The sequence below is a fragment of the Lipotes vexillifer genome, unplaced genomic scaffold, assembly GCF_000442215.2.
Source record: "Lipotes vexillifer unplaced genomic scaffold, Lipotes_vexillifer_v1.1 scaffold1094, whole genome shotgun sequence".
NCBI lineage: Eukaryota > Metazoa > Chordata > Mammalia > Artiodactyla > Lipotidae > Lipotes > Lipotes vexillifer.
In genome coordinates, this window is record NW_006792775.1 from 1,842,876 (window position 1) to 1,854,490 (window position 11,615).

Here is an 11,615-nt window from a genome sequence, read left to right on the forward strand (position 1 = left end):
AGGGGAGAGGTGGGGGACGGGGAGGGCGTCCAGGGGCCTGGGGTTTTGTCCTCTCAGTGAGACCTCAGCCAGGAGCGGGAGGGGCATTGGAACCTGGGGAGATTCTGAGGGACCTGGGGGTCCCCGGTGGGAACTAGATGAGCCAAGGCAGCTGGGGTGCAGGGGTCTCTGCGCAGCACAGCTAAGTGGGAGGAGGGGGCGGAGTGGGGCCCCTGGGCTCCGTTCTCCCCCTGGAGGGGACCTGCCCAGCCCCCCGCCCCCACACCTGGCCGGTGCAGCTCCTGGGGCCTCTGTAGCCTGCGGGCCACGTGTCCAGGGCTGACGGCGGGCGCCCTCCATCTCTGCAGCTTAACTGCTGTGGCTCCAACGCGCTGACCACAGTGACCACTTCTGTGTTCAAGAACAGCCTGTGTCCCTCGGGCGGCAACATCGTCAGTAACTTGCTAAAGGTGTGTGGTGATGGGTGGGGCGGGGCCTGCCTGCTCCCCCATTTGGCTGCCACCCCTGGTGGGTCCTGGGCAGTGGCTGGCCCTCTCGGGGCTCCCGCTGGCAAGGGCAAGGACACGGCCATGCTGGGCAGTGCTGTGGCTGGAGTTGGGGCTGCTCTGCCTGGGGGCCAAGGCCAAATTTTTGCTGCCGGCCGGCCCATGGGGAGGCGGGTCTCTGGCCCAGGTCCCCGATGGGGGAGCCCTCTGAGCCTGGCATGGAGGCGCCCTGACCTCCCGGGTCAGCCCCGTCGCGGCGGTGCTTCCCAATCTCTTGAGTGCAAGAGGGCGCACACGGCACACTCGCCATTTCCGTGTTTGTTTAAAACGGATGTGAGGTAAAACCTGGCAGAGACCAGGCCCCGTTCACACCTGCTGAGGGGTCCTGGGGGGCAGGCCTGTGCCCTTCTGTGCTCCTTCTGCAATGACCCTGGGCCACGGCCTCGCCGGGGGCTGAGGACGGGCACCTCTGACCGCTGTCTGGCCGCCCCCGCAGGAGGACTGCCATGGGAAGATCGACGAGCTCTTCTCGGGGAAGCTGTACCTCATCGGCATCGCCGCCATCGTGGTGGCTGTGATCATGGTGAGTGGGGCGGGCCGGGCATCTGCTCAGGGCCCCCCCGCGGGTCTCCGGGCGCTGACCCACCTGCCCGCCCCCACCCCCTTCTCCGCAGATCTTCGAGATGATCCTGAGCATGGTGCTTTGCTGTGGCATCCGGAGCAGCTCGGTGTACTGAGGCCGAGGCCACAGGGAGGGCCGCTGGGACCCCTGCAGGGCCCCCAAAGCGACCCGGACACTTCTGAGAAGGGGCCGTCACCACCTGTGTATATAACCTCCTGGTATCACTGCTACACTTATCAGCCTTTTTACTTTTGAGGTTTTGTTCTTGTCCTGAAGTTCCCTGTTGCTTTCGGGGCTGATGTCACCTGGCGGTGGCATGTGAGTGGCCTTGGGGACTGCAGGGCAGGGGCCCCCTCTGCTTTTGGGGCTGCTCGGTGGTTCTGCTTGCTCAGCCGGGCCTCTCCTCGGGGCCACGAAGGGCCATCCGGCCAAGCTGCACCCTCCTACCCACCCGTCCCCACGGGTGGCACACGCTCAGCCTTTTTTAATCCTTGTTCCTTTCCGGCCACCTGTCTCTAGAGCCGGGTCCACGAGCAGCCTTATGCCTTCAACGCACCTCTCCTTTCTAACGCGTCACCTTCGATTGTAATTACATCTTGAAAGTCATTCAATAAAGAAGGAAAAATCAGGCATGCTACCACGATGTCCGACCCCTTCCTGTGCTCGTGGTGTCTGAGACCCAGGGGCAGCCCGAGGAGCCTGGCGCAGGCGGTGCTCAGCTCTTTGGACCTCGCTGGGCCCAGGCTGTGCTGCCGACCCTGTTGGTGGGTGTCTGTGGGGCGCCCAGAAGGACTCCACGGAGGGAGTGCCCCTTTGTTGGGCCTTGTGCCACCTGGAGCAGCCTCCACCCCCACTCCTTGTGCACCACTGCCCAGCAGGGTCTGTGCGGGGCAGGCAGGCGGCCCAAGAATATGGTACAGGATGTGGGGCCCCTGCAAGACTCCCCGCCCTCCTGAGGGCCAGCTCAGGAGGATGGACACACTGCTCCCTCCCAACGGTCTGAGGGGCTCTTCTCTGACCTTCTAGTTGCTTGCAGACGTCCCGTCAAGGGGCTGGGTGCCCACATCTTGCAGGGGCTGGAGGGCAAGGCCTCAGCCACTACCTGGGGGAGCCTGCCTGGCCCACCACCGTGGACTGAGGCCCAGCCACCTCTTGGGTAGGCTGCTGCCCCCAGCGGGAATGCTGGGTGACATCACCATTAGCTGCATGCAGGTACCCCCCTGCATGTACATTAACTTGATCTCTTGAGACAAGTCCCTGGCTGGGATTCATACGTCAAGGGCTCCCTGGGGCCTCCTTGGGGGGCTGATTTTGGAAACTAACCCCAGCCCTGCATTGGGGGTCACAGGGCCTCAGCGGGCCCGCCCTTCCACAGTCCAGGGGTGTGCTGGTGGGTTGGGAAAACTGGATGGCCCAAGGAACCCGCTCCTTTTTACTTCTCCCTGCGCTGCAAAGCCCTGGAAACATCCTGGCCGAGGCCTGAGTGTCACCCCTGCTAGCTGCGGTGTGGACTAGCTGCCTGCGGTGGCCTGGACTCCGCGTTCCTGGTGAGGCCCTACATGGGGGTGGCCTTAGGGATGATCAGAACGGGCCCTGTTTCCTCTCTGGGTCCCTGGGCTAGGCCGCAGCATGGCCTGAACCCTGGATTCCAGGGCTGCAGCCCTGGGCGAGGGAGCGCGCTCTGGCCGTCCAGCAGGCGAGGCGCCAGCAGGGAAAGGGCGCCGGCCGCCTGGGCCCCGGGCCGAGGTACGTGCGGCCCGTCCAGGGGAGACTGGGATCTGCCCTGCGCTTCCGGGCAGAAATAACCAGCCAGGCCATCGACCATCGGCAGGAATAGGTAAGGGCGCCTCTCCCAGGAGGGCTGCCGCACGGCGGGCCCGGGCAGTCGGGAGGTTGGCACGAGCGCACAACGTGAGTCACGCCCCGCTGCCCGGCTCCCGGGACCCACGAGGGCGTGGCCGGCCGCTCTAGGCCAGGACCGGAAGTGCCCGGGAACAGCGCCGCACGCGTCGACGCACTTCCGGTCCTCGCGGCTTCCGGCAAGTGGCGCTGCGGCCCCGGGAACAAGGCGCTGCCCGTTAGCCCTCGAGCATTCTGGGAGTCGTAGTTCGGCCTCCCAGCCTCCCTCCTGGCCTTAGTCAATTCCGGTCTCTTCGCGAGAGAGCGCCGTTTCCGGGAGGGAAGACAGCGAATGCGCAGAGACCACACTCCCGATAGGCCTCGGGAGTAGCGGCCCAGTGACTTGTGGGAAATGTAGTTCTTCAGGCGCGGAAGCCGCGGCCCTCGGCCGGCAGAGGACTCAGTTTCCCAGAGGGCCGAGCGCGGCGCAAGATGGAGGCAGCCAGGCCGCGGTGAGCCGGTAGGTTTGTGGTGGGGAGGACGGCGCGGCTGGGCCGTCGGGCTTCGGGAGGCTGCTGTCCGCAGTCTGCTGCGCCGAGCAGGGAGACCCTCGTGAGGCCCGGACCCTTGGCCCATCCACCCGAGTTGGCCCCAGAACTTAAGCCCCTGACACGGAGAACCTGTTGGGCACGGGCCGAGGCCCTGGGCGCGTGGAGTGGAGAAAGTCAAGGTTCCGCCTCCCAGGGGAGCGAGACAACCGGCAAAGAAGCCAGTGTTCTCTGGGACCTGGCCTGCCCGGACCCCGGCCCTGAGAAAACCCCGCCTCCGAGCCCCCCAGGCCCTCAGCCTGTACTCAGTTCTGCCCTGCGCTGAGCTCAGAGATGCACACCCCCTTCCCTGTCTTGGGGTGCGGTCCCCGTCTCCCCGCGGAGCGTTCCCGCGACTCCAGGGGACGGGGTTGCAAATTTAGGAAGCCGGAGTCCGGTTTGAACTCCAGCTTTGCCTGCAACGTACCGTATGACGGGCAAATCCTTCCCCGTTCCGGTCCTGCCAGCTCTAAAACAGACACCATTGGCGTTTACTTCGTGCCCCCTTTCCTGGAGTTGTGCCTTCATTTTGGGAGTCACGCGAGGCCCAGAGGAATGGAGATCTTGCCTGTGTTTGACCTGGTGCCGGGCACTCAGAGACACTCCTGGTCTGCCTGGCCTGGCCCTCGGTGGGTGCACGAGCAATGGGTCACCCTGGGCCAGGGAGGCTTGGTGGGAAGAGGGAGTTGGTGGGCGGGTGGCTGTGTGGAGGGTGAGACTGGGCTGTCCTCTGAGCCTGGAAACAAGCTTCAGGATGCATGGTGACACTGGAACACTAACCAGGTGTTGGCAGCGCTTCTCTGCTCAGCTGGGAAAGTGAGGGGTGTGCCGAGGAGCACAGGACAAATGCCCCAGGAGCTGTGGGGCTGGCCTCTGTGGAGCAAGGCCGCTCTGGCTTCCTGAGCTTCCTTGACCCGCAGATGCCAAGGATGTGCCTGCAGACTGCTCTGGAGCTCCAGGGCATCTCACAGCGGTCAGGAGCACACCTCCTCCCCACGGAGGAGGCAGGCGCCCCGGCCTTTGTGGAGTACTCGCTGCCTGCCACGCAGCGTGCTTGGCTGAGAGAGGGAGTGCAGAGCAGAGGTCGCTCTCGGCCCTGGGTTCAAGCCCTGGCTGGCTGCTTACTACCAGACCCCCTGCCCTCACCCCCAGCTGCAGCAGGCCTCCTAGTGGCTTTAGTCAGACTGGCTGGAGAGGATTGAATGAAGTGACATGTCAGAAGGACCAGCTCCTAGGCCTGGCTGTGTCAGGGGCTCTGTAAACCCAGGCCCACTCCCGGGGTGGTGGCTCCACTCCTGCATGTCTGCCGTCTGGTCTGAGGGCTGCCTCTCCCTCCCTGCCCTCAGCCGGCCACTGAGCAGAGCCGTGCCTGGCGGGGGCCGTTGCGACCAAGAACCTTCTCCAGCGCTCGGCCCACCAGCCGTCCAGCACAGGCGCCCAGCAGCCAGGGAGGTAAGAGGAGGGCTTTCGGGGCGGGGGACATGGCCATTCCTCCTTGGACACAGCTCTTGCTGCTGACCCCTCCCCGGGGTGGTGGGTCTGCAGGAGGGACTTGTTCTGAGCTTGTGTTGTCTCCAGTGACCGATTCCCTGGGCTGCTTTGGTGCAGGTGTGGCGTGGCTGGGTGACGCATGGCTGAGGCAGGGGACGGCCAGCACTCCGTTGGCTCCGGGGGTGCCGCTCTGTCTCCCGACCCCGTCTGCCTCAGCGACTCGGACTCCGACCTCAGCCTGCTCGATGATGCTGAAGTGGAAGCCCTGTCTCCAGGGGGGCCGCCCGGGGAGGCCCCAGGGGGTTCGGGCCCCGATGAGCCCCCCTGCCCCCCCAGGAGCTTCCCCACAGCGGCGGTGCAGCCCTTCCACCTGAGAGGCACGAGCCCCACCTTCTCCCAGCGCAGCCACGACATCTTCGATGGCCTGGAGCGGGCAGCCAGGCGGGCTCCGCCCTCTGCGGCCCCAGCCGGCCCTGGCGACGGGGGGGGCTTCCGGCAGCCGCTGACACTCTCCAGCCGGCCTCCAGCCGGGGGCCCGAGCAGGGCCACTCAGAATCCCGCTCCCCTGAGGGTGCCCCCCGTTCCTGACTACGTGGCCCACCCCGAGCGCTGGACCAAGTACAGCCTGGAGGACGTAACTGAGGCCAGCAAACAGAGCAACCAGGCCCCCCAGCGACTACGTGCCCTCCTTCAACCAGGACCCCTCTAGCTGTGGGGAGGGCCGGCTCATCTTCTCCAAACCGGCCCGAACCGGCGAGGCCCGGCTTGAGAAGAGGAGGGTCCCGAGGAAGGCAGGGGAGCCGGGTGGGAGCACCCGCGGGATCCCGGGGGTGGTGGGGGGTGAGGGCCCCGTGGAGCTGGCCCACCTGGCCAGGCCTGGGAGCCCGGAGGCCGAGGAGTGGAGCAGACCCCGGGGGCGCCTGCAGGAGGTGGGTGCACCCGAGGGGGAGGCCCTCGTGGGGTCTGGGGCTAGCGCCCTGCCAGGGGAGGCAGTGGGCTTCCACAGCAGCAAGAAGCGGAGCAGGGACCACTTCCGGAGCAAGGGCAGCAGCCCCGAGGCCCCAGGCGCGGAGGGCTGAGCAGGGAGGCCGCCTGCCTACCCTGGCTGAGCTGGAGGGACAGCCACCACTGTCCCCCCGGGGTGGCTTCAGGGGCGGAGCAGGCCCAGGGCCCCACCCCCAGGGAAGGGAGCCAGCGGGCTGCCTGTCGGTGGCACCAGCGGCCAGGGCAGAGACCTTGCTGAGGGTGTGGGCCAGGGGATGGCGGAAGCCCTGACTCACCCCGTGCCCAGGAGGACAGTAAAGGCTCTGGGTGTTCCTCAGTCTCCGTGTCTCTTTGTCAGCCCCCCTCCGCCCAGGACTGTGGCCAGGGCCCTCTCTTCTCTCCAGACACCCCATCACCCTGTTCCTACATTGGAGCCTTCCAACTTAGCGTCAGGGGACTCTGAAGGTTTTTAAATCAAGCCTGTGTTCCTCAGTGGCACGTCTTCCCAGCCTACCTGAGGTGACCCCCTCCTCAGTCCAGGGCAAGAGGTGGAGACCCCAGACCTGTCCAGAGGCGGGCTCACAGCCGTTGGTGTGCAGCCCCTGCCTCCAGCATATGCCTGTAGACCCCAGAACCGGGAGCGGGGAAGTGGCCAGCTGAGCGGGCGCCCTCTCCAGCCCTGGCCAAGCTCACCCTTGACTCTGTCCTACTCAGGCTGTGTGAAGACGACCGGTGTCCTGGGACAGTGTCACCAGGACTGCTGAGCTGCTGTGCAGGGCGATGAGGAGGGTCCCCAGAGGGTGCTGGGGAGGTAGCCAGGAGTGGGCGTGGCTCTCCTGTGACCGCATTTGGGGTTGGCCAGCCCATCGTGCTGCTGAGCCCCGGGCCTGGCCCTGCCCCTGCCCCTGCTGCCCCTACCCCAGGGCTCCAGGTCCCTAAGGGAAGGAGAGACCGGCCTGGCTGGTCATTCAGTTGGGCAAGCTCAGGAGCCTAGACCCCATCCCTGCAGGGCAGGAAGTCCCTCTCCCCCCGCAGTGCTTTACTGACCGCCTGACACCTCCCAGACACCCCCCAGGGTGCACTCATGTGGGGCTGCAGCCCAAGGTGTGGGTGTACTTTCCAGGCTCCATTTAAGATAAGGCAGCTTTGGGGGCGGGTCCTCTTGGAGAGGTGACCCACAGCCGCTGCCCAGGCTGGACAGCCCGGCACTCACTGTGCGAGCTGTCGGGGACGTGCGGTGGCAGTCGACACACACAGTCTTGGGTCTTAAAGGACAGAAATTCCAAGTGCAAGCGTTTCAGAAAAAGAGCAGTCTCTTGGTGGGCGACACAGGTTGGGCATGGACTCCAAGGCAGCTAGCTGCCCACCGAACGGGAGGTGCCCCGCACAGGGCGCTCAACAAGTGTCTGCTCTCCTGGGCCTGGCTGGTTGGTTCTGGTCGGGGTCCTGAGGGCTCTGCCTGTCAGGGAGGGCCCACGACACACCGCTGCACCCCGGGCCCAGGACGTCCAGGGAAGGTGCCGGGCAGGGCAGCGAGTGGTTCCTTTTGGCAAAGCCCCAAGCCACATCCTGCTGGGGCTCCACTGGAGGTGGGGGCAGGCTGGCGCGTCCGTGGGGCCTGGGGCTCTGGGAGAGGTGGGCCCCGCGTGCAGACGGTCCAAGTGGCTCAGGTGTTCGAGGGCAGCCGGCCGGCCTCTGGGTGTTCCCTGCTGCCCAGGCCCACTCCATGGTCAGCAGAGGCCTGTGGGTTCCCACCGCTGAAGTTCAGGAGTCTGGTGGGGGGAGGGAGGCCCCTCCTCAGCTGCTGTGCGCCCAGTGGGGCAGCCGGGGAAGGGAGAGGTGGCCCTGGCCGGGGGTGGGGGTGGGGCAGCAGCCCAGTGGGGCCAGGCAGAGGCTCAGGAGTCTGAGGGCCACGCCCTCACACCCTGGCTGGGTCGGTGGGCTTCATCAGAGGGCCCCTACCCATCCTGAAGACCAGGGTGGTCAGCCAAAGGCCATCGGAGACGTAGGCCGGGCCCCTCCCAGGACAGGTGGGAAGCGGAGGCCCAGGCCAGCGGGCTGGTGTGGGTTGCTTGCGCCCACCACGCCCCAAGCCCACCCGGGACGTGTGGGGACAGCCACACCTACTCCAGTGGCTGTTCCTGCAGCCAGCGCGTCGGCCGTGGAGGAGGGGAGCGCCATGCAGCAGTCGACCTGCAGAAGGGAGGCGCTGGGGGCCCCCGGGCCACGTCGTGTCCGCCTGCCCTGCCCGCCGGCGCCCGCACTGCCCTGTGACCCTCTGGTGGCTGCCTCTGCCTGAGGTTTCTAGAACTAGAAAGAAGCTAGGCTCAAGTCAGCCAGCCAGCCAAGTGCGCATGTTTAATACTTACTCGCTACTACTTAGCCTAGAGACTCAAAGAAATAAATGAACTACGTAAAGCTTAAAAGCAGAGAAAGCTAAGAAAAGTCGCTCTCAACAAGCGGATAAAAGGGGCTTCCAGAGCGTTCCTGCCAGCCGGTCACTGGAAGATCAAGGCAGCCCGTCCCAACTGCCTAAAGCCAAGCCTCTCCGGTGCAGGAAGGGTATGGGGGTGGGGGGCTCGGGTCCGCAGTGGGCGAACGCGTAGCCGCAGTGCAGCTCGTGAGCGCCGCCGGGAGTGGGGGAGGATGGAGGAACAAACCGAGGAGGACGGCGAAGATTAACAGAGGTCTACGCAGATACTCCGAAGCTGTTCGTCTTTAGACTCCGCAAGGAGGTCTTGACGTCATTTCCTTCCGTAGGTCGCCAGTGCTTCCGGGTCGCGGTCATTTTGAGCCCGTGTCTGGGTGAGTTCTAGGCGGTCGCGTCGTTGACCGCTCCCCACCCCCAACTCCGCTGCGGTTCTGCGCGTTTCCTGCACCCCCTTCTCTCCCCGCACCGACCCCTCTCGGGTCCCCTCTGGGCCTTCGGCCCCTGGTCGTCCGGGGTCGCCGCGCTGTGGCCGGCCGCTGTCGTCGGGGGGGGGGGGGGGGGGCGCAGGCCCTCCGGCACCGTGATGCGGGGAGTAGACGGTGAGGGGTCTTAAATGCAGGACCCCCCGGGGAGAGTTGCAGGGTCTCCCCCTCAGGGAAGGGTGGGTACAAGTACGAAGCCCCAGGCCCTCCCTGCCCTGCCCCTGCCCTGACTGCTGAGCCCCGCGGCCAGGCCCCTGCCCCAGGAGAGAAGGGCACCCTGGTGTGCCTGCCTACCTGAGACTCCAGACGCTCGACCCGCTTCTGCTCTCTCAGGCCCCCGAGGTACTTGGCTACGAAGTCCACCCTGGGACAGGAGCAGGCAGGCCGCAGGCCGCTGAGCGCGGGGCGGGGCGGGCTCCCAGATTGGGAAACCTTCCCGTCCTCCCCCATCCTGTGGCCCAGGCCCTTCGGGTGGGTTTGGGGGTCACTGAGCTTCTGTGGGCGCCTGAGTTCAGGGTGCTCCGGCCCTTCGGGCCTGGGTGCAGAGCTCTGCTGCACTCTCCCTGCAGGCACGGGGCGGGGACGGGGTTCTGCCCAGCAGTGGTGGGCAGGGTTGTCCCCACCCCTCACCCGCAGGCAGGACCAGGCACGGGGGTCTGAGGGAGGGCTGGGGACGGACCTCTCTGGGAAGACCTGGAGACCCCAGAGCAGAGAACACCATAAGTATTGGCCCCATCCCCCAAATGCAGGACAGGCAAGGCCCCAGCAGAGCTCTGTCCAGGGTCGGGAGGGGGGCCGTGTGCTGGACCGGGCCACATCCCTGCCCCTCTCAGCCCGTTTCCCCAGCTCAGACCCTGTGACGTGAGAGCCCACGCCAGCTGTCTGTCAGCCTGATGTCCAGCAGTGATCCTAGTAAAGACCTCACAGCCCCCAGTCCCATGGCGTGAGATCCGGCTCCTCACCCGCTCCGCCGGTGCCGCTACTTACCGGCACCCTGCAGGGGAGGCGGCCAGCGCTCCGGGCTGGGCCCTTGCCCCTGTAAGCCGCCCCGTGGGCTCAGCACCCCAGGCCGCCTGCCACGCCCACCCGGGTGGGCGGGGCGGGGCGGGGCCGGGTCCCCGCACCCGTGGGCTGTCTTCCGCGGCAGCTCCTCCCCGCTGTCCTTCCTCCGCCTCTCCAGCTCGCTCCGGAAGTTCTCCTTCTGCCCTGCCTCCCGGGTGACCGTCTTCTGGTCCAGGGGCTCTGGCAGGTCCCTCTCTGGGACGGCCAGGCAGCCTCAGGGGCAGAGCCAGGCAGGAGGAGCCCTCCCTGTGGTGCGCCAGCCTGCAGGGTCACTGCAGACGGGGCCAGGGCGCGCTGCCCCTCCCCAGGCCCAGGGCCCCCCCGCCACCCCCCTCGGTCCGGGCAGCTGAGTCCAGCCCAAGCCTCACCCAGGCGCGCCCCCTTCTGCTGGGCCTCCTTCCGGAAGAACCTCACAAGCACCAGGTTCAGGTGGCTGAGGAGGACGAAGGGCGGGCCGGGGCGGGGCGCTCGTGGTCCTCCACGATGAGGTGGGAGCGCTGGAACTTCCAGACAGTGTCCGCGTTGCCCTGCACCACCTGGAACGTGTAGCTGCGGACGCGTGTGGGCGGCGGTGGGCACACGGCCCGGCTCCCTGCGCTGTTCCCGGAGTCCCAAGGGCTCCCCCCCCCCGTCGCTGTCCCCTCCTCCTGTGACTTCTTTCCACTCCTCTGGGGTCTTCCACTGCCCCATCTGCTGCAGCCTTCGCAGACCCGGGCCCTACTCCCTGGGGGGCGGGGGCCTGGGAAAGCATCGTCACTCCACCCACATGCACGCACCTGCCCTGCCCTGCATCACCTCCTAGGTGCCCTGACCTCCAGGCCCAACCCGAAGGGGAGCCACAGTTTTGGGTGACACCCCATTTCCAGGCCCCTCTTGGGGGCAGAGAGGTGAATGCAGCTTGAGGTCCGGAGGACCAGGCAGGTCTGGGCCAGAGACGCTGGAACTAAGGGCTCCCCGACGTGGGCGGAGCAAGGAGGCAGGGCGGGCACCTGAGCATGGCGATGAGCGAGTTCATGAGCAGCACGTTGGTGACCAGCAGGAAGGTGACCAGCCAGCTGGCATCGAGGTTGGGGCAGGAGGGCGAGTCCTCCAGCAGCAGCGGGTGCATGGAGCAGTTCACGCGGGCTTCTGAAAGGGGAGTGGGCTCGGTGCAGCCGGTGCGGGACTGAGCTGCAAATGCCCTTGGGTATCGAGAGCTCTGTCCCCCAGTCGAGGCCACCCTGGGACAGAGGGGCCCTGGTTAGGCGGCCAGCTCTTGTGGTTTCCTGGGGGTCATCTGGGCTTCGGCGCTGAGTTCCTGTCGTGGGACACTCCAGTCCTGGGTGGCTGGCCTGGCGGTGCTAGCCCCACTTCCCCACTGCTGCTGGACAGAGCTCACAGCCAGACCGCAGGCTTTGGAGGCAGCGCCAAGGCCGTGTGGAGGACCCCGGTTTCTGCTGGTTGCTTCACGGGTCACCCCCAAGCACCACCGCCACCGCCAAAGGCTCTGCTCAGAGCCAGTGTGGAGAGAGCTGGCCTCGGCAAGGGGAGGTGGAGTCTCTCCTGCAGGACTTCTCAGGGCCTTTATGGCTCTACTGCCTATCACAGGACTCTGAGCTGGGGGGGGGGGGGCGGGCCGCCACATTTTCAAAG

The 11,615-nt window shown here is 66.5% G+C and overlaps 3 protein-coding genes across 3 annotated transcripts in view; 2 read left to right on the top strand and 1 right to left on the bottom strand.

Moving 5' to 3' along the window:
- Nucleotides 1–1,222, top strand: part of CD81 (CD81 molecule) — a 17,693-nt gene extending 16,471 nt beyond the window's left edge. Inside the window, exons 5-7 of the mRNA XM_007466008.1 lie at nt 348–449; nt 982–1,068; nt 1,160–1,222. Of these exons, the coding sequence (XP_007466070.1) occupies nt 348–449; nt 982–1,068; nt 1,160–1,222 (252 nt within the window). The remainder of the gene's footprint in view (nt 1–347; nt 450–981; nt 1,069–1,159) is intronic.
- Nucleotides 1,223–5,163: 3,941 nt separating this feature from the next.
- TSSC4 (tumor suppressing subtransferable candidate 4) lies at nt 5,164–6,103 on the top strand. Its single transcript, XM_007472142.1, is given in 2 exon segments — nt 5,164–5,690; nt 5,692–6,103. Coding segments are annotated over 2 exon segments (939 nt in total).
- Nucleotides 6,104–7,991: 1,888 nt separating this feature from the next.
- TRPM5 (transient receptor potential cation channel subfamily M member 5) overlaps nt 7,992–11,615 on the bottom strand; it is a 13,807-nt gene continuing 10,183 nt past the window's right edge. The window contains 6 exon segments of the mRNA XM_007466009.1: nt 7,992–8,201; nt 9,216–9,285; nt 10,046–10,178; nt 10,352–10,441; nt 10,444–10,532; nt 10,973–11,203. Coding sequence (XP_007466071.1) covers nt 7,992–8,201; nt 9,216–9,285; nt 10,046–10,178; nt 10,352–10,441; nt 10,444–10,532; nt 10,973–11,203 — 823 coding nt within the window.